Genomic DNA, 24,005 nt, shown 5'->3' on the forward strand with positions numbered 1-24,005 from the left:
GAGGTTTCTGCTTAGTTCTTCTGCAACAGTATTTGTTTTTCCTGGCAGGAATTGTGCTTGCAGGTGAACTTGATAAGTCAATGCTGTGTCCCATAAGGTCATTGCTCGTCAGCAGAGGGGGTAGGAATATGTACCTCCCTGCTTGCTTATGTACCACATGACCATAGTATTGTCTGTCTGTCAGTAGCTGTCCTGGATGAAGTAGATTCTTGAAAGCTGTCAGGGCATTCTGAACAGCTAGTATCTCATTTTGATTGATGTGAAGATGCATCTGGCTTGCAGGCCATGTGCCCTGAATACATTTTCCTGCCATATGGGCCCCCGGGGCCTAATCTGATGCATCCGTTTGTCAGTGTCTGGCTGTGGGTAAAGTGAATGGCAGACCCTTGTTGAGGTGACAGGCTTCTGCCCACCATCGAAACTCCTGTTGCAGGCAGGGAATGCGGGTAATTACTGTCTCTGGGCTGTGGCAATGCTGAGACTAAACACTTTTTAGATGCCATTTAGTTTCCTCATATGCAGTCTGGCATATGGAATTAGTAGAATGCAGGATGCCATGAAACCCAAGGTCTGCAGGATTTTCCTTGCAGATAACTGGGTTTTTGTTGCCAATTTTTTGAAGTAAAAAGTCAGTTGCTTTTCTTTGTCTGGCGTGAGATGAGCCATCTGGGCAGTTGTATTTAAGCTTGCACCCAGGAATATCTCTTGAGAGGGTACTAGTTTTGAGTTTTTCGTTTACTGTGTACCTTAGGCAAATCAGTAATCTTTTTACAAATGCCAGACACTTTAGAAGAATGTCTTTGTTCTCTGCTTGAATAAGGCAGTCGTCCAAGTAAGGATACATTTGAATTCCTCTTGTCTGCAAAACGCAATTACTGGTACCAGGCATTTTGTGAAGACCCTGGGCGCAGTAGATAAGCCAAAGGGCAGTGCAGAGAATTGGTAGTGCATTGAGCCAGCTATGAATCTGAGGTATCTTCTGCAAGTTTGTCCGATTGGGACATGCAGTTATGCCTCTTTTAGATCCAAAGTTACGAACCAAGCCTTCTTGCCCAGCATGGGCAGTAGCTGCTGTAGATTTAACACCTTGAATTTTGGAACCTCCAGAAACCTATTTAGTATAGACAAGTCCAGTATTGGTCTTCAGGTTCTGTCCTTTCTGGGCACTAAGAAAAGTCTCGAGTAAAATCCTTGCCCCTGCTCTTGTTGTGGTACTTGTTGTATGGCCCTCATGTCCATGAGGGCTGTAATTTTTTTGTGCCTCTGCCCATTGATTTTGTGGCAGGTCTGGCATACCTTTTGCCCTTGGTAGGGTGTGAAAATGGAATCTGTAGCCTTGGGACACTATGTTCAAGACCCATTTGTCTTTGGTAACCATTTGCCAATTTGATGAAAAAAAGTGCTAGTTTTCCCCCTAAGGGTGATGCCAAAAGAAAAGTGCTTGGATCTGGCAGACGCAAGTCACTGGGACTGTTTCCTGTAAGGTTGTGATATGTCTTCTCCGCTTTTGGAGGTACGAGCACCCCCATTGTTTAGGCCTGTATGAGCCTTGGGGCTGAGATCTGCCTCTGGGACGTCTGTATCTGCCACTTTGTGGTCTGACACTGGAAAGGACCAATTTTTAGAAGGCCAGTTCCTGCTAAATCTGGGTGGCTGTACCTGTAAGAAATCCTTAACTCTGCATGGATTTCGCTTTATCCTCCATTTTCTTCAACACCTCTTCTGCTTTAGCACCAAAGTAACATGCTGTAATGGGGCATCTAATAACTTTGCTTTGACATGATCAGGCAGATTCTGTTCCTTTAACCAAGCATGCCTTCTAATAACAGAACCTGTAACAGCGGCCCTGCAAGAGGCCTCCAGTGAATCATAACCACATTGCAAAGTATGCTTTCCAACTTGTTCAGCTGCATGCAATAAATCCTGCATTTCCTTGTTCTCTGAACCTTCAGTATTTGTCAACATTTTCTGTTTAAGTAGTGACATTAAGTATTGCCGATATTTAAGCATATGGAACTGACAATTTAAAGCCCTTACAGCCAAGGTAGCAGAAGTGTAACCCCCCCCCCCCAATCTGTCCAGTGCCCTAGAATCCTTATCAGAGGGGACAGGGTTTTTTTTGCAGTGGAAGCTTTGACCCTTTGGGACCCCGAGATACAGTTTCTGGGTCAGCAGTGGGGTTTTTATACAAGAATTTATGAGAATCTGGGACCCTGTAGTATCTATCTGGCTTAGTAGGTGCAGGGGGTAAAGAGTCAGTGGACAGGCTGGACTCTATACAAAATCTACAATGTCTAGAACAGGTGGAATACCAAGGGGCCTGTGCTGAGGAAGTAGCAGAAAGTCTCAGAGCCTTTTCTTAGATTCAGAGTAATCTTGGCTCTCCCAGTGGAAATGCTCCCTCATTGTATGCAGGGTTTCCCCAAAAGAATAATCCTCAGGAGGTGAGGCTGAAGGAATGGATTCTTCAGCATCAGAGTCTTCATAGGGAGGAATAGAATAATCCTGTTCAGAAAAGGAATCAGAGGAAACAGAAACCTGATCAGAAGAAACAAATTCTGTCTCTTGCCTAGGCCTCTTACAGGAGGGGGATGGGAACCCCCGATCATAGTAATTAGGTCTTCGGCCATTTTAAGAATCCGTTTTTTAGGCATGGAAGCAGAGTAGGAGAATGCTGTACTGGTTTGTCTTTAGAGCAGCTTTAGTCTCTTTGAAGCTGAAAATGGTTTAACATAACTGTGTAGGTCTGAAGACACCATCAGAAGCAGATGCCTGCTCAGCAGCTCCGGACCCATCTGAGGGAATGATTTCAGAGCGTCCAATACCTTGAGTATCCAGAGGCCCAGTCGGCTCCACGTGGGAGTCGGAAGCAGCCTGTGGCTCTGAGGTAGCGGTCGCCAGGGGCTGCAAAAGCACCTCATTGAGAACCGGCGACTGGCCTAACGGAGGCCTTGTCGGTTTTGGACCTCAGATGCCTATCCTTTTCGTTGTCCTTGTGTTTTTTGTAAACTCTGGTTGTCGGCTGTTGCGACGGCATTATATAATTAAATCTTCGGCCAAAGTAATGAAATGCAAAATCGAACAGATGCTTTATAGCGCGTTGATTAAATCTAGCACAAAACTGACCGCTAGCAAAGTACAGTTTTGTACCTAAAATAAATGTAGATGTTAGAGTATATTCACTGCTGCAGTCATTACACTTGGGTTGAATCCCAAAGCTGAGGTTGGGTGGCTGGATCTATAAAGGATTCGGGGTGGCTATGAGGCCCTGCAGTACTGCAGTGGCAAAGCCAGCTCTGGATTTAGAGTACAGAAGCAAGTGGTAATGCTTGGTTAAAGGTGTGCACTGAACTCCAAGTTGCAGCTTCCAAAATATCCTTGGTAGGTACTCCTCTAAGGTAGGCAGTTGAAGTGGCTGTTGCCCTGGTGGAATGTGGCCTAATGTTGCTAGGTACAGTTTTTCCATGCTGTGTGTAGCAGAAACTGATAGTGTCCTATCCACTTTGAAATGGTCTGTTTTGAAATAGCCTTTCCCTGTGATCCTGCAGCATATGCTACAAACAATTGCTCAGTTTTCCTGAAAGCTTTCGTTTTGTCCAAGTAGAAGCATAACTGTACGTCCAATGAGTGCAGAAGTCTCTCCTCTTTATTCTGGGGATTTGGATAAAATGTTGGCAAGTGAATAGTTTGGTTAAGAGCCACACTGGATACCACCTTTGGCATAAATGTAGTGTTTGTTCTTAAAGAAAACATGTCCTGGTGAAAAATGATGCAAGGTTCCACTGCCATTAGTGACCAACACAGACTCTCCATGCTGAGGTTATTGCCAGAAGCAGAGCAGTTTTCCACGACACATTTTAATTCTGCTGAATTAGCTGGCTCAAAAGGAGGTAAAGTTAGTTTTTCAAAGACAAAGTTGAGGTCCCAAGTTGGTGTTGGTGCTCTCCGGGGTGGTCTCGTGTTTTTAGGCCCTCTGAGGTACTGTTTTAATAATGGATGAGAGAAAATAGGAGGATCAGTGTTGTAATGAGCTGAGATGGCAGAGGCGTGGATCTTAAAGGATGAAATGGATAGGCCTTTGTCCAGCATCTCGGGTATTGTAATATCTGAGGAATGTTTGGAACAAGAGGGTCAAAGCTTTGAGCCTGGTTCCAGGCGCAGAATCTCTTCCACTTTTCTGAACAGGATTTCCTGGTGCTGGGCCTCCTGGCCTCCAAAATGACACCCATAACAGCTTTAGAGAGGTGTTGGCTGTTTGGCTAAGTAATCTGCCATGCAGCCAGGTTTAAGGTTTTGAGCTGGCTGTGCAGGATCCGATTGTTTTGTTGAGTCAGAAGATGAGGAATTTGAGGTAAAAATCCATGCTGGGCCTTGAGCCAAGCTCTAAGATTGGGTACCAGTGCTGGCGTGGCCAGTCTGGGGGCAATCAGAATCATTTTTGGCCTTTCCTGTCTGGCTTTTAGGAGAACCTTTGAAAGGAGAGGCAGTGGTGGGAAAACAAACTTTTAGGGTTTTCCAGCTGAACAAGAGGGCATCCACTTTCCATGCTTGTGTGCAAGTCCTTGTGCAGAATTTCTGTAGTTGACAGTTCAGAGGGGAGGCAAAAAGATCCATGTCTGGGCACCCCCATTTTTGTGTGATCATGCTGAATACTTGTGGATTTAATTTCCACTTGTGAGGATCCATTATGTTTCTGCTTAAGTCTGCCAGTGTTTTTCTTTCCTGGCAGGAATTGTGCTTGCAGATGAACCTGATAGGTCAGTGCTGTGTTCCACAAAGTCATGGCTTGTCTGCAGAGGGGATAGGAATGAGTGTCCCCTTGCTTGTTTATGTACCACATAACTGTGGTGTTGTCAGTCTTTAGTAATAGTTGTCCTGGATGCAGAAGGTCCTTGAAAGCAGTTAGGGCATTTTGTACAGCTAGCATCTCTTTTTGATTGATGTGAAGATGCATTTGGTCTGCGACCCACTTGCCCTGAAAACATTTTCCTGCCATGTGTGCTCCCCAGGCGTAATCCTAAGCATCTGTGTCTGCCTGGCTGTGGGTAAAGTGAAAGGCTGTCCCTTGTTGTGGTGACATGCCTGTGCCCACCATCGAAACTCCTGTTGTAGGCAGGGAATAAGTGGTATTACTGTTTCCAAACTGTGACCGTGTTGAGTCACAACACTTTTTAGGTACCATTGTAATTTCCTCATATGCAGTCTGGCATATGGTATTAGAAGTATGCAGGACGCCATGAACCCCAAAGCCTGAAGAATTTTTCTTGCAGGGAGTTGGGTTTTTGTTGCCATCAATTGAAAGTACCGAGTCAGTTGTCTTTGCTTGTCTGGCATGAGATAAGACATCTGGAGTTGTATTTGAGCTGTCACCCAGGAATATTATCTCTTGTGAGGGCGCTAGTTTCAACTTTTTCGTTTACTGTGTACCCTAGGCAAATTAGCAATCTTTTTACAAACGTCAGATGCTTTAGAAGAATGTCCTTGCTCTCTCTGCTTGAATAAGACAGTCGTCCAAATAGGGATATATTTGAATTCCTTTTTGTCTGCAAAATGCAATTACTGGTGCCAAACATTTTGTGAACACCCTGGGCGCAGTAGATAAGCCAAAGGGCAGTGCAGAGAATTGGTAATGCATTGTGCCAGCTATGAATCTGAGGTATATTCTGCAATTTTGTCTGATTGGGACATGCAGGTATGCCTCTTTGAGGTCCAAAGTAACAAGCCAAGCCTTCTTGCCCAGCATGGGAAGAAGTTGCTGTAGTGTCAACATTTTGAATTTCGGGACATCCAGGTAAGTATTTAGAGTAGATAGGTCCAGTATGGGTCTCCAGGCTTTGTCCTTTCTGGGGATCAAGAAAAGTCTTGGGTAAAATCCTTGTCCTTGTTCCTCTTGTGGCACTTTTTGAATAGCTCTCATGTCCATGAGGGCTGTAATTTGTTTTTTTGCCTCTGCCCATTGATTTTGTGGCAGGTCTGGCATTCCTTTTGGCCTAGGTAGAGTGAAAGTGGAACCTGCAACCTTAAGACACAATATTCAGAACCCATTTGTCTTGGGTGATTATATGCCAATTTTGTGAAAAAAGTGCTAGTTTTCCCCGTAAGGGAGCTGCCAAAAGGCAAGTGCTTGGCATTTGAAGGGGCAAGTCACTGGGACTGTTTCCTATAAGGTTGTGACTTGTCTTCTCCTTTTGGGGTTGAAGCACCCCACTGTCGTGGTCTGTAAGAGCCTTGGGGCTGAGATCTGCCTCTTGGGTGTCTGTATCGGCCTCTGTGGTCTGTTAGACACTGGAAAGGACCAATTTTTAGAAGGCCAATTTCTGCTAAATCGAAGTGTCTGTACCTGTAAGAAATCCCTCACTGTTTGCATAGATTTTGCCTTATCCTCCATTTTCTTTAATACCTCGTCTGCCTTAACACCAAACAGCTTGGCAAGCTAAGAACTTGGTTATATTCAACTGGACGTATAAGAGAATTTAAGTACCTTTTTATGCACTTTTACTTTTAAAAAATACAGTATTTAAATTGATTTAAACTGTGTATGAAGGAGTGTTGAAGGAATTTTTAACTGGTTATTCTGCTCTTCAGTAACTTGAACTAAAAGCTAGTGTTGGCTGAATTTTGTTATTTGCTAGTAATTACAGGTGTGGGGGTAGCCACATTCAGTGATTTCCTGTCCTTGCATATTTAAACTGGTGCATGTGAAATAATTCCTGCTTTAAAACTTCTAAGAACTTGGTTATATTCAACTGGACGATAAGAGAATTTAAGTACCTTTTATGCACTTTACTTTTAAAAATACAGTATTTAAATTGATTTAAACTGTGTATGAAGGAGTGTTGAAGGAATTTTAACTGGTTATTCTGCTCTTCAGTAACTTGAACTAAAAGCTAGTGTTGGCTGAATTTTGTTATTTGCTAGTAATTACAGGTGTGGGGTAGCCACATTCAGTGATTTCCTGTCCTTGCATATTTAAACTGGTGCATGTGAAATAATTCCTGCTTTAAAACTTCAGCTTGGCAAGCTAAGAACTTGGTTATATTCAACTGGACGATAAGAGAATTTAAGTACCTTTTATGCACTTTACTTTTAAAAATACAGTATTTAAATTGATTTAAACTGTGTATGAAGGAGTGTTGAAGGAATTTTTAACTGGTTATTCTGCTCTTCAGTAACTTGAACTAAAAGCTAGTGTTGGCTGAATTTTGTTATTTGCTAGTAATTACAGGTGTGGGGTAGCCACATTCAGTGATTTCCTGTCCTTGCATATTTAAACTGGTGCATGTGAAATAATTCCTGCTTTAAAACTTCAGCTTGGCAAGCTAAGAACTTGGTTATATTCAACTGGACGATAAGAGAATTTAAGTACCTTTTATGCACTTTTACTTTAAAAATACAGTATTTAAATTGATTTAAACTGTGTATGAAGGAGTGTTGAAGGAATTTTAACTGGTTATTCTGCTCTTCAGTAACTTGAACTAAAAGCTAGTGTTGGCTGAATTTTGTTATTTGCTAGTAATTACAGGTGTGGGGTAGCCACATTCAGTGATTTCCTGTCCTTGCATATTTAAACTGGTGCATGTGAAATAATTCCTGCTTTAAAACTTCAGCTTGGCAAGCTAAGAACTTGGTTATATTCAACTGGACGTATAAGAGAATTTAAGTACCTTTTATGCACTTTTACTTTTAAAAATACAGTATTTAAATTGATTTAAACTGTGTATGAAGGAGTGTTGAAGGAATTTTAACTGGTTATTCTGCTCTTCAGTAACTTGAACTAAAAGCTAGTGTTGGCTGAATTTTGTTATTTGCTAGTAATTACAGGTGGGGTAGCCACATTCAGTGATTTCCTGTCCTTGCATATTTAAACTGGTGCATGTGAAATAATTCCTGCTTTAAAACTTCAGCTTGGCAAGCTAAGAACTTGGTTATATTCAACTGGACGATAAGAGAATTTAAGTACCTTTTATGCACTTTACTTTTAAAAATACAGTATTTAAATTGATTTAAACTGTGTATGAAGGAGTGTTGAAGGAATTTTTAACTGGTTATTCTGCTCTTCAGTTATTCCCACCCACCTGCCCTGTTTTTGTTTTGGTGTTAATCTTAGTGGCATTATAACTGCCCGCCCCTCAGCCTGCCTCTGGGCCCATCTCATTTGCTCACTCAACTGAGTGCAGTGAGATCATATTCTGATTTCAGGCACTCCTACTGTGTACAAAGAGAGCATCTGGGAAATAGAAAAAAAAAGCTTATTTCCTGCCTTTCTTGTTAAGTGGTACAGACTATTTGTAGGCTTCTGAGCCCCCAAGCCCTTCTGTGTTTGAGGGAAGCCTTCTAGCTTGTTTTTTTTTTTTCTTGTAACTAGCCAGTTTTCTAGTTTCAGCACTCAAATCTGTTTCTTTGATCTCAGCACTTGTTCAGAAAAAAAAAAAAAAAAAAAAAAAATTTCATCTGCTTTTACTGTACTTGTGTTTTTACCTACTTCTTTTACTTTTGCATCATCTTAAAATACTCAATTGTATTTATTACTGCTTGGTGTAACTCATTCTAAGCCTTTTGGTTTAAACACTTGGGCTTCGGACCAGTTAGTTGTTTTGCACCGAGAGGTTTGTGGTCTGCACTGTTGTGGCAGAACAGGTAGCTTACATCCTTCTAGGTTGAGAACTGCTGATTGAGGGCTCAGTGTCTGTTATTCTAAAAGTGTATTAATTCTGGTTTAAGCACTTGGGCTTTCAAGCCAGTTATTTTACATTAAGAGGGTTCGTGGTCTGCACTCTTGTGGGAGGAGAGGCTGGACTCTGCCCTTCTGAGCTGGGAATTTCTGGTTAAAGGCTTATAGTGCATGCATATCTGAACTGTTTCTTACTGAAGTTGGTGCCTTGTTTGCTGTGGCATAGACTGGATTCGGGCCTGCTGGATCTAGCTTTGTTTGTGTAACTTGAGCACTAATCCAGACATTCTCTAAAGTATTCAATGGTATTTATTACTGCTTGGTTGTAACTTGATTAAAGTGTAGCTATCATTCAAGTCTTTTGGATTAAGCACTTGGGCTTCAGACCAGTTGTTTTACATTAGGAAGGTTTGTGGCAAGCACTGTGGTGGCAGGACAGGTAGCTTTCATCCTTCTAAGTTGGGAACTGCTGATTGAGAGCCCAGTGTCCAAGTGTATTAGTTCTGGTTTAGGCACTTGGGCTTCAGGCCAGTTATTTTACATTAAGAAGGCTCGTGGACTGCACTCTTGTGGGAGAAGAGGCTGGACTCTGCCCTTCTGAGCTGGGAATTTTCTGGTTAAAGGTTTATAGTGCCTGAATATTTGAACTGTATCTTACTGAAATTGGTTCACCTTGTTTGCTCTATCATAGACTAGATCCAGGCCTACTGAATCTAGCTTTGTTTATATACTTGTTGTTTGTTTGCTTGTTATTTCCTGGAAGCTAATTCACCTAATACGCAACTTCTCAGCTTCTGTGGATCACTAGTGATATCTGCATTGCTTACTGTACTTATTTCCTTGTTTCACTTGAAAGAAAGTTACTGTTTGTCGCTTTTGCATTTAGTTACTTGTATCACATTGCACTCAAGTTACCTGGCACTTGCTCACTAAAGCAATTATATAAGTCAGCACTAAAAATTAAAAGCACTACACCCTCACTCCCCACTGGCCCTTGTTTTCAATTAAGGATTTCCCAATATTATTCTAGCATGTCCAAAGGTCAGTTGTCAATCTCCTCTCCGTCCAGCTGGTGAATCTGGGAATCTTGAGGCAATGTTATAACTGCCTCATGTACACAGACAACCCTCTCCTCCTCCCACATAACACAAATACTTGTAGAGATGCAGCTATTTAGCCAAACTGGAGGCTGAGCTCTCAACTCAGGACTGGCAAGACCAGACAGGAGGAGAAGGCAACTACACACACCACAAAACCAGCCTCACATAATGCTACCACTCCACTGAATCAAACACATAAACACACAAAGACATACTCGGAGGCTCTGAGTAAAATTTACCTAAACAGCAGAGGCCTCCAAAGCAGACACCCAAACAACTGCTACCTCAAGACACCCCACAAGCAACACATAAACCACAAAAGCAGTGTGCAAAGCAGTCACAGCCCTAAGGCCAAATACAACACCAAACATACTTGTCATACGTGACTCCATAGTCAGACACAGTGACGCCCCACTCACCAGGCTGAACAAGGAGAGGGTCACAGTAAGCTGCCTATCGGGCTAGAATCCGCCACATAACACAAGCACTGGTCACTCCACAGCAAGTACAAATATGACACAGTCATTGTCCATGCTGGTGTGAACGACCTGAGACGCATCCCTGGACTGCATGAAAAGAGACATAGAGGAGCTCTCTGATTATGTAGCCCAGGCAGGTAAGACCCTAACCCTGAGCAGTATCCTTCCTTCACCAAGAATGATGCCACAATATAGAGACAAGATGATCAGCTTTAACAATTGGCTTAATGTCTGGTGTCATTCAAAGGGGATCCAGTGTCTGTCTGCCTGGGATGACATGCTTGACAAGCCACGCTGTCGCAAGGGACGGCTTGCACCTGTCACCCTGGGATTCCGGATATTGGCTAAGGCTCTTGCCACCCCATAGTGCCTTTTTAGGCAAGGCTCAAATTCTAAACCTACCACCCTAGAAAACAAAAATGGGAAGAAATTGAGGTAATGCTGCTCAATGCCAGAAGTCTAAATCTCAAAATGCACGCACTCGAGGCCCTTCTCAGTATGGAGAACATCGATGTCTGTGCTGTAACTGAAACCTGGTTCAAGGCTCCTGAGAGCACCCCAGCACTATTAGGTTTTACCTCATATCATGCTCCGGCCCCAAAACCCGGACCACTCCACAAAAGGAGGGGGTGTATCCATATTCATAAAGGATACTCACACCTCCAGGTTGATGGCAACGCATGAAACTTCGGAAACCATCCAGGTGCAACTAACAATAGGCAAAACTGCTCTACAAATTGTAGCATGCTACAGGCCACCCTCTCAAACTCAGGAACCCCACACAGCCTTCCTGAAGACACTGAGGGTATAAATGTATCTCCAAACACCATCATATTGGGTGACTTCAACTACCCGAATATAGACTGGGAACATTACTCAAGCCCTAACTTTCTAGCCCAACGGTTCCTGGAGTTCATAAATTAAATGCCATGGAACAGCTAGTCACTGTTCCCACGAGAGGAGAAAATATACTAGATCTCATTGTCACAAACATGGGGACAAAATGCTCCACACCGAAGTATATCCCTCATTGGTGAGATCTGATCATAAACTAATCTCACTGGAAATCCACATCCCGCCCCACCCCAAACAAAAAGACCATAGTGAAGAACTTCTAAAGCAAACTTCACACTACTCAAGACTGGTGTGGTATCCTTCAAGGCCCCTGAGTCAGAGGAAACCACAACCCAATCATGGAAGCCCTTACAAATGCCTTCTATGAACACCTCCAGGACTGCATGGATCAGGCAATCCCAAATAAAACCAAGACTCTTTCCACAAAGGGCAAACGTCCAGTCTGGTGGACCCCAGCCATTAACAAACTTTACAATAAGAGGAGAAAGCTATTACATGATAGAACAAAATCCATAAAAGGGAAGTCACCCCTGATCATTATTAGTAAAAAATTACGAGCACTCATAAAATCAACTAAGGCCAATTTTGAGAGAAAAATTGCCATGGATTCAAAGGACAATCATAAGGCCTTTTTCAGCTATGTTAGGAACCTGGGTGGAAACTCACAGATATGCTCAGAATTAGTCCAAAATGATACAAAAATCACTGAACCCACAGACATTGCCAACATACTGGCAGACAGGTTCAGTGCAAACTTCACCCCTCTCCCTAAAGGAGAGAACTATCCTACCCGAGTGTAGCCTCCCCGACCGCTCAACTGCGCAGGTGAATGCTGCTCTCTAAAGCTAAAACACAGCATCAATGGGACCGGATGGTGTCCCCGGCTGTGTGCTACACAGCTAAATGAGGAATTAAACCCGCACACAAGGCAGCTGTTTAATCTCAGCCTTACCACAGGATACGTGCCCAAGGAGTGGCGTGACGGCAACTGTGGTCCCACTCCACAAAGGTGGCGCCCACGGACCCTGGTAATTACGCCCCATAAGCTTAACAAGTCTAGTCTGCAAAGCTATGGAGAGGATCATAATGGAGCTCATAAACAAAGATATAGGGACTTGCAGACATTGGACCACCCAGTTTGGCTTTGTCAAGGGAAGATCATGCCTTTTGAACTTGGTCGACTTCTTCAAATAGTCACCAAGGCCATTGATGAGGAAAGGCAGTCCATACAGCCTACCTTGACCTTGCAAAGACACAATACCCCACTCGGTATTGTAGAAAACTTACCAGCTTAAATGTAAACCCATATGTCACAAGATGGGTTGCAAACTGGCTTAAGGACAGAACCCACAGGGTTAGAGTTGCTGGCGCTGTGTCAGACTCCAAGCCGTCACAAGTGGTGTCCCACAGGGCTCGGTCCTTGGCCCCTATTGTTTGGCATCTACTTCTCAGAAGTACAGGCCAACATGGGAGGACTTTATTGACAAAGTTTGCAGATGACTGCAAACTGCGCCATAGTGGAAAGTGCATCGACACTGATATCCTTCAGAAGGGACTCACGGAAACAGATAGCTGGTGCCAGAGCCATGGCCTGAAGTTAAACGCCAAAAATGTATAGTCATACCCTTCGGGAAAACAAGGTAACCCCAAGCTACCATATAGGTGGCAATCCACTAAGCACAGAAGAGGTTATCAGGACCTGGGGACCCAGGTTGACAGTGGCCTTTCTTTGACACTCACATTGCTAAAGTGGTTAGAAAGACCTTCTACATTGCCCGCCTGATCATGAAGGGATTCACATCCAGATCTAGTGAGGTCATTGTTCCCTGTACTCTTCACTTATCAGACCAATGATCGAGTACAATGCCCCATTCGGGATGTATCTCACCCGACATCTGCAGCAATTGGAGAGACCCCAAAAGTTCCTCACCAAAAGGATAAGGACTCCAAAATCTGTCATATGCTGCCAGATTGAAGAAACTCCAGCTCTATGCAGTCGCATACCGCCTGCTCAGAGGTGGCATGTGCCTGACAAACAAGGCCATGTCCCACCCGGAATTAGTGGACATGGGCCACCTCAAAAATCCAAATCCACCAAAACCACTAGAGCAAGCGACTTAAACCTTAGCACGGATATAAATAGGACGCTGGAGGGATAGATTTATCACTCAGAGACTCCCTATGCTGTGGAATAAAATCCCGTCCATGTGAGGCAGAGCACCTCGCTGACACTGTTCAAGAGAAATCTAGACCTGTGGATGGGAGATCGAGGTTTACCCCGAATCATCTCTGGGTCACTGCTGGACAGAGGCACAACAAACTAATGGGCACAGTATTTTTCATATAAGAATAATTTGGGCTAGGCTTATAAATGCCTTAGGGCAGATAGCCTAGTATAAACCTATGAACCTATGAACCTAAGATATCATGCTTAAGTATTGTTGGCATTTAAGCATGTGGAACTGGCAATTTAAAGCCCTTACTGCTAGAGTTGCAGAAGTGTAAACTTTCTTACCCCATCTATCTAATGCTCTAGAATCCCTGCCAGAGGGAACTGGATTTTTAGCAGTGGAAGCCTTTACCCCTTTGGGACCCTGGCAAATAGTTTCTGGGTCAGCAGTAGGGTTTTTATAAAGGAATTTGAGAGAGTCAGGGACTCTGTTGTACCTATCTGGCTTGACTGGTGCTGAGGGCAGAGATTCAGGGGTTAAGCTGGATTCAGAGAACACATCATCCACAATATCTAACAGGCGGAATAGCAAGGGGCCTGTGCTGAGGCAATAAAAGAAAATCTGAGACTTTTCTTGGATTCTGAATAATCCTGGCTCTTCCACTGGAAATGCTCCCTCATGGTATGTAGAGTTTCCCCAAAAGAGTAATCCTCAGGAGAGGCTGAAGGGATCGATTCTTCAGCATCAGAGTCATCATAGAGGGGTAAAGAGTATCCCTTGTCTGAAGAGGAATGAGAAGAAATGGAAACCTGGTCAGAGGAATCAGTCTGTATCCTGCCTAGGCCTTTTATCAGGAGGGGGATGGGAACCCCTGATCAGAGTAATTAGGTCTTCGGCCATTTTGAGCATCTGTTTTTTAGGCATGGAGGCCTGTCCTGGTGAATGCTGTACTTGTTTCTTTGTCTTTAATGGAGTTTTAGACTTGTCGTTTAGATGGTAAGCTGTGAAGGTCTGAACACAGCCTCAGAAGCTGATGCCTGCTCAGCAGCTCCAGACCCATCTGAGGAGTTAATTTCCATAGACCCAATACCTTTTGTTTCCAGAGGCCTAGAAATCTCCACATGGAAGTCGGAGGTGGCCTGTGGCTCTGAGGTAGCGGGTGTTAGGGGCTGTGAAAGCACCTCACTGAGAACCGGCCACTGGCCTAGAAGAGGCTTCATCAGTTTTGGCCCTCGGATGCCTGTCCTTATCTTTGTCTTACCGTTTTTTTTTGTGTATTCCGGTAGTCTGTTCCGACGGCATGGTATAATTGAACCTTCGGCCAAAATAATGGCGAGCAAAATCAGACAGACATTTAATAGTGCGCTTGTTAAATCTAGCACAAAACCGCCAACTAGTGACGCTGTTCTCTGGGCCTAGGCAGGGAATACAGTAAGAATGAAAATCCTTATGAGGTATTTGCTTCCCACAAGAAATGCAATTAACTTTTACAGACATCGGTCTGAGGCAAGAAAAAGTTTCCCCAACGGGGTACTTTTATCTTTATTGAAGACTTCAGTTCTGAAATTCGAAAATCTCAGGAGTCTGCCGACCGGCACTTGCCAACTGATTTTGCTTCGGGCACCACGCAGAAAAAGACAGAAGAAAATGGCGTCTGCTGCATCTTATATACCCCTGGCGCACTGACGTCAGGGAAGAAGCAACAGCAACAGACGCCGGACCACGACTTTGGAACTCTGGCAGACTGCGGGACCGCCTGACGGCAGGATAACCCAAGTGTAATGACTGCAGCAGTGAAACACTATGAACATCGTTGTAATCGGGGCCTAGGCAAGGAATACAGTAAGAGTGAAAATCCTTGAGGTATTTCCTTCCCACAAGAAATACAATTGTTAACTTTTTCTGACATCGGTCTGGAGCAAGAAAAAAGTTTCCCCAATGGGGTACTTAACTTTAATGAAAACTTTGGTTCTGAAATTCGGATTTGAAAATCTCACGAGTCGGCCGACCACCACTTGTGAGCTGCTTTTGCTTTGGGCACAGTGCGGCAAGAAAGACTGAGGAAAATGGCGTCTGCTGCATCTTTTATACCCCTGGCACACTGACGTCAGGGAAGAGGCGACAGCAACAGACGCCGGACCAGGACTTTGGAATTCAGGCCTACTGCGGGTAGCGTGCCAGCAGGATAACCCAAGAGTAATGACTGCAGCAGTGAAACACGAACATCTGTATCTAAATGTAAACGACTAAAGGATTAGGAGAGAAAATTTCCAAAAGTTAAATTATCGCATAAACAAAACTTAGCTTGAGACCTGGCCTAACTTGTCTTGAAACTCTATGCACCAAACGAGATCTGAGAAGGAGAGGGGGCACTATGGATAATCTTAGCTTGAGAGTTTTTTGGCTAGCGCGAGCTTGTTATAACAGCAGAGTCTGTTCCAAGGACAGAACAGAGACCAATCTGTCTTGAATGAAGAACAGATTAAAGGCTCAAGGCTGACAGGTGACTATGCACCGCTTTAGGAATAAAAGCTTGACAAAGAGCACGACCGGTGGTTGTGATTAAGCCCTAAACAAAACAAAGCTAGCTTCCATCTTTATGTGGAATTTGCCTTCCACACCTACACTTACCCTTCCTGGATGACAAAGGCAGTAACAATATACAAAATCCCCTATGGGGTACTTAACGGAAACTGGAAGACAACCGTATCCAACAGCAGACCAAACGTGCAGGTCAATTTTTCCAAATGGCAGCAAAAAAGGTCTTAAGATTGTACGTCCCTTTTATGACAGACGTCTGTGCCTTAGTGCAACAACCCACGCACAAGCAGTGGTTCTAAGCTTTTGCATACAGGCCTGAGGGCGGGTCAATAGGTAGAATACAACCCATATGCAAAGAATACTGCAACACTGAATAGGACATTTAAGTACTCTGTAGTGTGATATCTAATCTACTGCATAGTTATTTAAGTATACTTGGAGTATATCAAGTATATGAATCCTTGCTGATTTATGTACAGTTATCTTAACATTGCAATATGTATTTTAAATACTGCCAGACAGAATAAAGTTAACTTAAAAATTCTGTTTGTACTTCATGTACTAGAACTTCCCTACTACCCTCTTCAAAAAAAATATAAAATAAAAGCAAGACCTGTTTCACAGAAAATATGAAAATAACTGCTACCTTAAAAGGCCAATTAATTCAAAACTAGTTTCATGTGCATCAGCCAAGCATTACCACATTATTCTTCCCCTTACTTTTCAATGTCCTTCAGCGCTTTATTTTTCTCTTTCATCTCTTCTGCAAGTTTGCTGCTCTTCTCACTGACATGCTTTGTATCCTCATGTATCTTCTGTTTTTGTCCCTCCATTTCTGTTATTCGGTTCTGAAGATCATGACTGAAAAATTAAAGTACTGATAAAACAATCACATTCTATGCAACCATGAATACACATCTAAAAGAACATGAGTGTTTTGGGAATGGTACTTCAATAAAAGTTAAGTACTCACCATAATGAGAAGTTATGTACCTACCATAACGTTCCATGTTAGTTGTCTTCTCTTCCCTTCTTTCTTGCTTGATGGGTTCAGAGCCGATCCTCGGCTCCGACTCGGCACTTTGCTAAGCTCGAGAGTCACTTTTACCAGCTCGAGGCAGCCCCATATCCCATGATGCAAGGCGGTAAGTACCCAGATCTCATTTGTTGTCTATAGGCAATAACACCTAGCATAAAAAACTTCCCAAAAGGAAGAAAGAAGGCAGAGAAAAAAGCCTGAAGGATGGGTTAGAAAGACCAGAACTGTATGGTCTTAAGAAGCATTCTTCCATGTAGGGAGAAAAAGGTCTGTCCAGGCCAGGGGGAAGGAGGGAGGGTCGCAAGAAAGAAGGCGAGAGAAGACAACTAACATGGAACGCTATGGTAGGTACATAACTTCTCAATGTTAAGTTGTCAATCTCGCCTTCATTCTTGCTTGATGGGACCGCGTCCCTAGTACCTCTATCCTGGGTGGCTCAATGGAACAGACTCTTGAGAACCGTAGAGCCAAAAATGGCTCTGTCCCTGGAGGCCAAATCCAATTTGTAATGAGAAACAAAGGTATGAAAAGTGGCCCAAGTGGCTGCTGCACAAATAGTGTCTTAATGGAAGTCTAGCCTGAAAGGCTGTGGAAGTGGCTAAGCTTCTGGTTGAATGCGCTTTAGGTTTCGAGCACAGCTGTTTTCCCCTGAGCTGATAGATTTCAGAGATGACAGAAGAAAGCCATCTAGATAAGGTCACTTGAGACTGGAAGGCCTTTTTTGTTATCAGCATAAGAAATAAAGAGCTGATCGGATTTCCTGAATTGTTTCGTTCTGTCCAAATAATATCTGAGTTGGCGGTGAACATCAAGATAATGTAATTTTTGTTCCGATCTGTTTGAGTAGTTTGGGAAAAATACAGGAAGGTCAATAGATGGATTCAAATTACTCTTTGAGGCGACCTTAGGCAAAAAGGTCGGATTAGTTCTCAAGGATACTCTGTCTTTGTGGAAGATCAAATAGGGGGGACGAACAGAGAGAGCATGAAGTTCAGATACTCTCCTAGCCGACGTAATAGCAACCTAGCCGACGTAATAGCAACCAGGAATAGAGTTTTCCATGAAAGAAATTTCAGGGAACATGAAACAGCTGGCTCGAAGGGAGAAAGAATCAAGGATGTCAGCACTAAATTTAGGTCCCATTGAGGAGGAGGACTCCTGACTGGAGGTTTCAGGAGAAAAATTCCTTTTAAGAAGGCTCTACAAAGCCTGTGGGACATAATGTTGTGATCTGCGAACCCGACATGAAAGTTCGAGATAGCAGCCAACTGAACGTTGACCGTGGAAGAAGAAGAGCCCGCGTGAAAGATTTCCGATAAGAAATCCAGAACTGCTTGGACTGGAGCAGTAAAGGGATCAATATTTTTAGCTTTTGCCCAACAAGAAAAGCATTTCCATTTGCTGGTATAAATCCTTCTAGTAGAGGATTTTAGGGAAGCTACTATGATGTCTCTAACAGGATTAGAGATCATAGGAAGCCTGGCTAAGGAAGGAAGTGGAGCAACCATGCTGTGAGGTTGAGAGAAGGGATAGACCGGTGCAGCTGACCCGATTGGTGAATCAGAAGGTCTGGTACTGGGTCCAGATGCCACGGCTGCACCAAAAGGTGACGGAGTAACGGGAACCAAATTTGTCGAGGCCAATATGGAACAATGAGAATCATTTTGGCTCAAAACGGTGGCTTTCTGGAGTACTTGTGGAATCAGCTGAAAAGGAGGAAAGGCATAAAGTCGTCCCTGGGGCCAATCCTGGGTTAGAGCGTCTCTGGGGGGATGGCCTGGCAGTGGGAGGAGAGAAAAGAAGTCTGGGCATTTGCTGTTTTGGGGAGTAGCAAAAAGATCGCAACATGGGCGGCCCCATTCTAGAAATATCTCCTCCTCTATAGATTGTTTGAGAGACCACTCGTGAGGCATGAGAATAGCTCTGCTCAATCTGTCTGCTAAAATAAGAAGTTATGTACCTACCATAACGTTCCATGTTAGTTGTCTTCTCTCGCCTTCTTTCTTGCTTGATGGGTTCGAGCCGATCCCTCAGCTCGACTTCAGCACTTGCTAAGCTCGAGAGTCACTTTTACCAGCTCGAGGCAGCCCCATATCCCATGATGCAAGGCGGTAAGTACCCAGATCTCGTTTGTTGACAAAGGGCAATAACACCAAGCATGAAATACTTCCCAAAGGAAGAAGAAACTTACAGATGGAAAAGGACCAGGTCTGAATGGTCTTTAGCATAATAGTTTCTTATACAAGGTCTGTCCAGGCCAGGGGAAGGAGGGAGGGTCGCAAGAAAGAAGGCGAGAAGACAACTAACATGGAACGTTATGGTAGGTACATAACTTCTTAATGTTAAGTTGTCAATCTCGCCTTCATTCTTGCTTGATGGGACCGCGTCCCTAGCACCTCTATCCTGGGTGGCTCAATGGAACAAACTCTTGAGGACTGTAGAGCCAAAACTGGCTCTGTCCCTGGAGGCCAAGTCCAATTTGTAATGGGAAACAAAAGTGTGAGGAGTAGCCCAAGTGGCTGCTGCACAAATAGTGTCCAAAGGAAGTCTAGCTTGAAAAGCTGTAGAAGTAGCTAAACTCCTAGTTGAATGTGCTTTAGGTTTTGAGCACAGCTGTTTTCCCCTGAGCTGATAAATTTCAGTGATGACCAAGAAAGCCATCTGGACAAAGTCACTTTAGAAACAGGAAGGCCTTTTTATTATCCGCATAGGAAACAAAAAGTTGATCAGATTTTCTAAATTTTTGTTCTGTCCAAATAATATCCAAGTTGACGATGGACATCAAGATAATGTAGCTTTTGTTCAGCTCTGTCTGAATAGTTAGGAAAAATACCGGAGATCAATGGATTGATTCAAATTGTTCTTTGAGCGACCTTAGGTAAAAGGTTGGGTTAGTTCTCAAAGATACTCTGTCTTTGTGAAAAAATAAATAGGGGTCGAACGAAGAGCATGAAGTTCAGACACCCTCCTGGCAGATGTAATAGCCACTAGAAATAACGTTTTCCAAGAAAGATATTTCAGGTAACAAGAAACAGCTGGCTCGAAGGGGGGAAGAATCAAGGATGTCAGCACTAAATTTAGATCCCACTGAGGAGGAGGATTCCTGATTGGAGGTTTTAGTAGGAAAATTCCTTTCAAGAAGGCCCTGCAGAGCCTATGGGACATAATATTATGATCTGCTATCCCGACATGAAAATTGGAAATAGCAGCCAATTGAACTCTCACTGTGGAAGAAGAGGAGCCTGCATGAAAAATCTCTGCTAAGAAGTCCAGAACTGCCTGAACAGGGGCAGTAAATGGATCAATATTTTGGGCCTTAGCCCAATAAGAGAAACGTTTCCATTTGCTTGTGTAAATCCTCCTGGTAGAGGATTTTAGTGAAGCTACAATGATGTCTCTAACTGGGTTAGAGATCAAAGGAAGCCTGGCTAAGGAAGGAAGTGGAGCAACCATGCTGTGAGGTTGAGAGAAGGGATTGACCGGTGCAGCTGACCGGATTGGTGAATCAGAAGATCTGGCACTGGGTCCAGATGCCACGGCTGCACCAAAAGGTGATGATGGAGGAACGGGAACCAAACTTGTCGAGGCCAGTAAGGGGCAATGAGAATCAATTTGGCTCTCAAACGGTAGCTTTCTGGATCACCTGAGGGATCAGAGGAAATGGAGGAAGGCATAAAGAAGTCCCTGGGGCCAATCCTGGGTCAGAGCGTCTCTGGGGATGGCCTGATAGAGGGAAGAGGCTGAAGAAGTCTGGACATTTGCTGTTTTGGGGAGTAGCAAAAGATCGCAACATGGGCGACCCCATTCCAGAAAAATCTCTTCCGCTATAGATTGCTTGAGAGACCACTCGTGAGGCATGAGGATAGCTCTGCTCAATCTGTCCGCTATAATGTTGGTTTTCCCAGGGATATGCGTTGCTACCAGAAACCGATGAGAGGAGATCGCCCATTGCCAAAGTCTGAGAGCTTCGACACAAGGGGTAGGACTTGGTTCCGCCCTGTTTGTTGATATACCAAACTACAGACATGTTGTCTGTGTGGACTGCAATTGTCCCTACGGGAAGAAAGTCGTTGAGGGCTTGCAACGTTAAAAGCACTGCTCTCATCTCCAGGACATTTATGTGCAGATGGTACTCGAACGGTTGCCACGTCCCATGAACCATCCTGCCCTGATAATGACCCCCCCACCCGATCAGGGAGGCATCCGTGGTGACAGTGGCCATCGGGGACGGAGGTACAAAGCACCTGCCTTGGTGAACCTGAGATGATGTGATCCACCAAGCAAGATGCTCTTTGCATGTCTGTCTCACCAGAATCTGGTGACGCATTGGAAGTTGCTGGTATGACCACTGTGTGAACAGCATCCACTGAAGAAGGCGCATGTAGAATCGAGCCAGGGGAAGAAGAGTAATGGCCGCAGCCATGAGACCCAATACCTTTAGAACCATTCTGGCCTGTATTTTCTTGCTGGCCAGAATGATCCTGACGTGAGTCTGAATGTCTGAAACTCTTTGTTCTGTAAGGGTAGCTGACATCCGAACAGTGTTTAAGTTTGCGCCTATGAAGGTAATAGACTGGCAGGGCGATAAGGATGACTTTTCGAAGTTGATTGAGATGCCCAAATGAGAACAAAGGTCTATTGTGTAATCCCTGGCTTGTATAAGTTGATGCCTGGTGGTGGCTGAAAGGAGCCAGTCGTCGAGATACGGAAACACCTGGAATCCTTGACGTCTCAGGTGAGCCGTGACCACTGCCATACATTTGGTGAACACTCTGGGGGCTGTAGTGAGACCAAAGAGCAGGGCTCTGAATTGGAAATGACTGGACCCCAGCCGAAAGCGGAGAAATCTTCTGGAGCGTCTGAATTTTTATGTGATAGTACGTGTCCTGAAGATCTATTGAGCACATCCAGTTGTCCTTCTCTAGGAAGGGCAGAATTGACTGAAGTGTGACCATTCGAAATCTTGTCTTCCTCACAGACTTAAGTCTGCTGAGATCCAATATTGGTCTCCAGTCTCCCGTCTTTTTGGGGACCAAAAAGAATCTTGAGTAGATTCCGGGCTCTGAATGGTCTGCTGTAACTGGCTGAATGGCTCTTTTTTGTAGAAGTTTTAATACTTCTAACTCTGCAACTTCCCTTAGACCGGGTGGTACATCTGGAAGGGAATTTGAGTGAGAAAAGGGACTTTCCTCGAAAGGAATTTTGTAACCCTCGGATATGATCGACTGTACCCATCTGTCTTGAGTGAGGGAACGCCAGGCTTCTGGGTACAGCGATAGTCTTCCCCCGACTGCCTCCAAGGATGGACAGTCGGGCAACATCTCAGGGATGCTGAAAGGGCTTGTCAGAGAGAGGCTCTCTGCTTCCCTGGTTCTGTGGACCCCCTCTGCCTCTAGGGGTAAACTGACCACGTGTATCCGGCATGACTCCTTGGGATTTGCGGAACCACATCTTTCCACCCTTCTGACCTTTAGGGTAAGGTCTAGAAGGGGTGGAAAAACGGACCCCTATGGCAGAAAGAGTCTTGCCGTCCTGTTCACACCTGGTCAATGTATCCTTCACTTGAGGGCCAAACAAAGCTGACCCATCAAAGGGTGAATTTGTGAAGGACGCCTTAAAGGGATCTGCAAAATTACAGAGCCGCATCCAGGCTTGGCGTCTAAGAGCCACCCCTGTACCTGCGGCTCTACTCGCTCCATCTGCTGCATATATCAGTCGCATGGAGGAGTTAGCAATAGAATTAAGGATTCCTAGCTGCGAAGCAATTTTTTCTTGAGCCCCTGCAGTGGGATCCTGTACTACTTCACCTAGTTCCTTAAGGATGTCCCTTTGGAGTCTGGTGAAGTGACATAAGTAGTTCAGCGAGCGCATAGCAAAGGTCGCTGAAGAGAACATCCGCTTACCATACCTATCCATGGTCCTAGAATCCTTATTAGGAGGATGGACAGGTACGGAAGGATCTGCAAGTTCCTTCTTAGTGGCAGCCGCCACCACCATGGCATCAGCAGGGACACCTTTCGTAAGGAATTGCTTTTCCGAAGGGGCAGTAATAAATTTAGACGGCCTCCTAGGAACTGGCTCTACAGAGTCAGGAGCAGCCCAAGCCTTTCCGAGCAATAACCTCCATAAGGGGGTAGAAGGCGGAGACACCCAGGAGGTGGAGGGCCGAGATCCAAATGCCTCTAGGTATACAGACTCATCCTCAGAGGGATTTGTGGAGGGCCAGTTTCCCCTCTGTTTTAGGAGTTCTAGGATGTCTGGAAAGGAGACATCCTCAGAGGGGGATCTTGGGGATCCCTCCGACTCATCTAAGTCGGTATCTGAAGTGATAGACTCAGGGGAGTCTAGGTGTTTCCTCTTACAAATCCTCTTGCGCGGAGGATCTCCTGAGTGATCAGGAGAATCCTCGGAAGAGGGGGTTATTCCCAGTGGGGAAACCTGAGGCGGAGGATCTCTGGGTCCGGGAGCAAGAGAGATGGCAGAGATATCGACAGGCACTGTAGAGGGAGGAGCTAAGGGAATAGACTGCTGACTGAGCCCAGTGGCCAGCACACTCATCACCTCGAAGGCCCCCCTCCCAGGGAGGTCCGAGAGAACCCGTTCCGAAGAAACCGGAACTCCAGGGCCCACCGAAAGGGAAGGCTATGAGGAGATGTCGGAGCCGAGCTCACGAAGGCCGAGGCTCCAAGGGGAAGAGTGGGGTCGGACAAAGGTCCGATGCCACTCACCCCCTCGGAGGAGACCAGTGAAGCCCGACCACCGAATCCCTCTAAGGAAGGTCTCGAAGAGGAGATAAGAGTGGATGCCGAGGGTGCAGAAGGGGGGGGGTATCCGCCCCTCAGCCATAGCAGAAACTATCCCCGAAGACTCCAGCTCCAAACTCTGAGGTAGAGTCGAAGGAGGAACTTCAAGAGGGTGTGGACTAATAGTAGTCTGTTGAGACTGACTATGCAGCATCTGGGTCAGTGCCTGTGATTTCAATAATCTACTGACCACCCTCTCTAAATCATGGTCAGAAAGCCTGGATGACCTAGATGATCGGCTCCGATGGCTCCGTTCCGAGAGGAGAGGTGAGGCCGGAGCCAAGAGTATCTGTTCCAAGGAAGGGGACCTGGACCTCTTCCTCGAAGGAACCATCGGAGCCGAAGA

At 44.8% G+C, this 24,005-nt stretch overlaps 1 protein-coding gene across 1 annotated transcript in view; it reads right to left on the bottom strand.

The window, feature by feature from the left end:
• The window catches only part of SMC4 (structural maintenance of chromosomes 4), a gene marked incomplete in the record, with an annotated part of 1,657,727 nt that overhangs the window by 1,098,911 nt on the left and 534,811 nt on the right, over nt 1–24,005 (bottom strand). Inside the window, 1 exon segment of the mRNA XM_044070462.1 lies at nt 16,538–16,678. Within this exon segment, the coding sequence (XP_043926397.1) occupies nt 16,538–16,678 (141 nt within the window).

Source organism: Protopterus annectens, chromosome 4.part1 (genome assembly GCF_019279795.1).
Source record: "Protopterus annectens isolate FY-2018-M chromosome 4.part1, PAN1.0, whole genome shotgun sequence".
Classification (NCBI taxonomy): domain Eukaryota; kingdom Metazoa; phylum Chordata; order Ceratodontiformes; family Protopteridae; genus Protopterus; species Protopterus annectens.